The 4,606-nt window shown below is 39.6% G+C and overlaps 1 protein-coding gene across 1 annotated transcript in view; it reads left to right on the forward strand.

Annotated features, from left to right (window-relative positions):
* Positions 1-4,606, forward strand: part of GMPS (guanine monophosphate synthase) — a 94,902-nt gene that overhangs the window by 57,667 nt on the left and 32,629 nt on the right. Inside the window, exons 12-13 of the mRNA XM_019503031.1 lie at positions 2,956-3,061; positions 4,124-4,239. Coding sequence (XP_019358576.1) covers positions 2,956-3,061; positions 4,124-4,239 — 222 coding nt within the window. The remainder of the gene's footprint in view (positions 1-2,955; positions 3,062-4,123; positions 4,240-4,606) is intronic.

The following is a 4,606-nucleotide window of genomic DNA, read 5'->3' on the forward strand; positions in this document are numbered from 1 at the left end:
GTCTCTGCCGGCCGGCGTCTAGCTGCTCCCTTGCCTAGTCTCTGCTGTGGCGAGGGGGCAGGGCCCTTGATGGGAAGAGCAGCCCCTATTGCCCAGCTCTGACGGGTTGCTGCCCCCATCAAGGGCCCTGCCCCCTCACCACTGCAGTGGCCAGGTGGGAGCATGGCCAGATGCTGGCTGGCAGGGCCCCTTGTGGTGGTGGGGTTATTTCTCCCTCTGTCCAGCATTGGGGGCTTATTCTGCTGCTTGCCCTAAGCAGGGAGTGGTGGCCAGGTAGTCCTGGGAGCAGTGAGGGTAGAGAGGAGAAAAAAGTCTCCTCCCTGCCCATTCTGCCTCAGGAGCCATGGTGGCCTGCAGCTGCAAGGTGGGAGTGCCCAGCAGTCCTGGCTCGGGTCTCTGCCAGTGGGACAGGGACAGGGGAATTAAACTCCTCTCTGGCCAGACTCCAGGCCCTGCCTGTCCCTGCTCCTGCTGGGGAGCAGAGGGGCAGGGCTAGCCCTACTGGGCTGGAGCAGAGAGCCCAGCCCAGAGAACATGACAGGATGCTGGGGGACTCTGGTTTTAAGTTAAACCAGGAAGGGGTCTGGGACAGACATTAGATAAACCGGTTTGAGCCAAATCATTTAAGTCTGATACTACATTCAGTCAAGTTTCTCAAACCAGTTTCAACCATTTTGTGCACTTAATGTCTGTTCTGTTACTGGTTTAAACCAGTTTCTGATCACTTAAACCGATTTATGTGTAATGTCTGTCCCTAACACTTTAGTTAAAGACCAGACACCAGCCTCTCACACCCTGGAGGACACCTCGCTTTTGCCTTTTTATCTACCCCGGGTTTACATCTGGAGACTACCCAAGAGGATCTATAGTTATACAACTGCACAAATGTGTCCGATCCACAGAATATATCCTTATCCCAGAAACTTGAAGTGGTTCTGTCCATCACCCAGTTCTCTAATGCTGACAGCTCTTTTCTCACTGAGTCTGCCATTGAGCTCACTAATCCAATAGAGAATCCCTAGGTTGCCCTGAGCCTAACTCGGTTTGAGCACCCTACCCCGCAAAACAAGTTGCAACCCTTTTCTGCAGTTCCCTTAAAGCTTTGAAACTGGTTTCACACTTTTGCCCACCTAGGGGCACCAATTTGTTATTCTAAATTTTAACTGGGGTTGAAAGTGGTGAGACTGACCACTCTCAACTCCAGTCAGAACTCAAAAACTTTATACATAATAGCAAAGACTTTTTTGTATTAATTTAATGCTTATGTAGCTTTGGATGCAAGGGGAAACCAGGTCCACTGACCAGGCTTCTCTGTTCCCTTGGAAACTTGCTAATTTTGGTTTCCCCTTTTTTTTGGGGGGCGAACTTTGGAGAAGTCCAGGGTTGCATAGTTTAACCATGCTTTGGGGCTCTGCCAGTCCTTTTCCAATTTCTTATGTTAATGCACCTTATGAATCGGTGTCTGCAGTGACTGCTTAACCTTCATCATTGCTGCCTAAATCAAACTTAGGTTGTAACATGACACAACCTGTTACCCATAATTCATACTACACAGGCCTATGATGCACGTCTGACCTACACTTGTCTACTGGGTTCAGTTCCTTACTCGGGCTCAGTTTCAGCCAACTTTTCTAGATTATGATCATCTAGATACCACTAGAAAATGGCTAAATGCCTCATTCAAAGACAAAAGCCTCTCTTCTGCATTCAGATGTTCAATATCCAACCAATGCTGGAGATCCCCAACCTGGGTATGTCTGTCCCTGCCTGCTGTTAAACCATCTTTTTTTTTTTTTTTATTTGCCCAGAAAGTTTAGCCAAAGGCCAACTACAAGCTTATCTAATTTGATGTTTAATATCTTGTCCTGACCTAAATATATATATTGTTCAAGGCCTTTGACCTAAAACTGCTGTAGTAGTTTGATCTCCTGAAATCAGCTGACAGAGCCAAACATTCATTCTTATGCTTCTAACCCTTTTCTATAGTATTAATCATGGACTCCATGTTGTCTTGCTTGAGAGTTCTGGAACAATGTGCTAAAATGGTTTTAATCCTTTCTGGAGGGACTTGCCCAATAAGTAGTAATGGGAAACTGCTCTGCCACTATAAACCCATTCACTTGTAAAATTCTACAAGGATTAATTCTCTCTAGTCTGTTTTGGCACCTGTGTGAAGCTACTAAGTGAACTGGTCAAATGACCTGGACTTAAATGCCACTAATTTGCAGATGATACAGCTTTAACTCATTTTCATCATATAGAACCATGCTGCTATAAAAATAAATAAATAAAAAAAAAAAATGGCCCAATACCTGGATTTGTTTAATTAAAGCAACTGACTGAAGCTGAACCTAAATAAGACTGAAGTTAGGATGGTGGTAGGCAGAAGAAATCATAATGAGTTTACAACCACAGTGTAGTCACTTTGGTTGAAACCAGTTAAAATTGATCAGTTCTTTCCATTTTGCTCTAGTGAGGAACCCAGGAGGCAGTCTTCATATAGACGTTACCTGCAAGTAAAACTTTCTACCGTTAGCAGTTGGCTAGGAGATTGGCTCTTGTTGGTGAATAAGAACTTGGTCTTGGGTATTTTGTTACATCTTGGTTGGACTGTAGGAATGCAGTATGCCTGGTCTTGAGGTCTTCCATCCCATCTGCTAGCAAATTCAAGATTTTGGTCCAGATCTACAGGGTAATTAACCAACTTGGGCCTAGGATAGCTAGCACATTTTTTCTTTCCTTTTTAAAATATATTTTTCTTTATTACACATCTTTCTTAAAACTTCATTCTTATGTACTTCCGCCACCATTATTCATTCCAGTACTGCCAGCTGTCCATTTTTCACCGTGTAAATTTGACTAAAATACATTTTGTCAAAAAATATTTGGAGTTTGTTTCAGTAATTTAGAAAGTAGAAACTTAAATATAAATTTATTTTCTTGTTTTTTGTGTAGGGTAAAGTGATAGAACCACTGAAAGACTTCCACAAGGATGAAGTGAGAGTGCTAGGGAGAGAACTTGGTCTTCCTGAAGAGCTGGTCTCAAGACATCCATTCCCAGGTATGGGAGCTAGTTAAAGGTATCTGTTGAAAGTCAAGAATGATAAGCAGCATTATTATTCTCATGCCAAAGGTATTTAATTCTCAGAATAAATTTTATTATTGGCATTTTGGATTCTTTTCTACAATAAAGAAACAGAGTGGTTGCCTCTACCATGGCTTTATACCCAAGCAGCAGCTTTTCTGGATATGAAGAATTTCCCAGAAGAGACCAAGTTTACTATTTATAGTGAGAAAAAAAATATAGCTTTTCCTGTGTATAGTAATTATTTTTCTTTCAACTTGGTAAGCCAAAAACTCCAAGCTAGATACACCGGTGTATGTTGTCTTTTTTTTCTTTCCCAGGGGCAGTGGTTCTTTTTGTAGAAATAAATTATTATAAAAGATAGCAACAGTTCATGTCCAGATATTAAAAGCAAGTTTTATATAGTATAAAAAGTAAAAGAGCCTTTAAAAGTAATTCCATTATTTTAAAAATATGTAAAGAAATAGGTAGTGTTACTGTTACTTTTGCATTAGTAGTTAGTAACTATCATTGCATAAGACTAGTCTGGATTGTGAATTAGTTTAGGAGTACTGCTGTTCTTGAACTACAAGAGGGGTTTTTAAAACATCAAGCCAAGTTAGTCAGTTTTGTGCTAAATGGCAATAAGGTCATACAACTTTGCATTCAGTAGTTTGAAAAAAGTAGTTGCACCATTTCTCAAATTCCAGCTCCTTCATATAAGAGAGAGGACATGAGGTAGCGGCTGTCTGTATTACTTTTTCTGCTTGGTGACTACTTCAGCATTACTAACTCTCTTTGCCTGAGTCAACCAGCCAATTTCAGACATATGTAAATGATATATGAATATAACAAAAGTTAAATTACTCTTGCTTCAGAACAAACTTGGTAAATATTTTGATTAAAAATGTTGCCAAGCCAACTAACTTGAACATACAGTAGTAAAGTGAATACATTATATTTACTGATAAAACAGTCTCTCCAGATTTTCTTCTGGAATAATTTTTAATGAAATTTTATTTGTGCATTACAGTTTAGTATGTTTGCTTTCCTTTGCAGGTCCTGGCCTAGCCATCAGAGTAATATGTGCTGAAGAACCTTATATTTGCAAAGACTTTCCTGAAACTAACAATATTTTGAAAATAGTAGCAGACTTTTCTGCCAGTGTTAAAAAGGTAATACAATATGGTACCCAATAAGAATGTAAAAACAACATGCAAACTAATGGCTTAGAAAATGGGTGGTGTTTAACCACTAAAAGTAGTACTTGTTTACTTCGATAAATATTCTTTGCCTAATTTGTATGAATTTGAATAGTTTTTGCATAGTTAGAATTCTAAGTGCCCTAACAATCATTTAAACAATAAATAGGTTTTGGGAAGATAGAGTTGATGGAGTACTACATTACAGACAGCAGAGTGTTTTTTAGATTAGGTTTGTAGACTAAACAAACCTAATCTAAAAATTGCTTGCTGACAACATATTTGAAGATGTTTCTGGCCATGTAATTATTACTTTAAAAAAAAAAAAAAAAAAAAAAAA

The sequence above is a fragment of the Gavialis gangeticus genome, unplaced genomic scaffold (genome assembly GCF_001723915.1).
Source record: "Gavialis gangeticus isolate Ggan-Ray unplaced genomic scaffold, GavGan_comp1, whole genome shotgun sequence".
Taxonomy (NCBI): domain Eukaryota; kingdom Metazoa; phylum Chordata; order Crocodylia; family Gavialidae; genus Gavialis; species Gavialis gangeticus.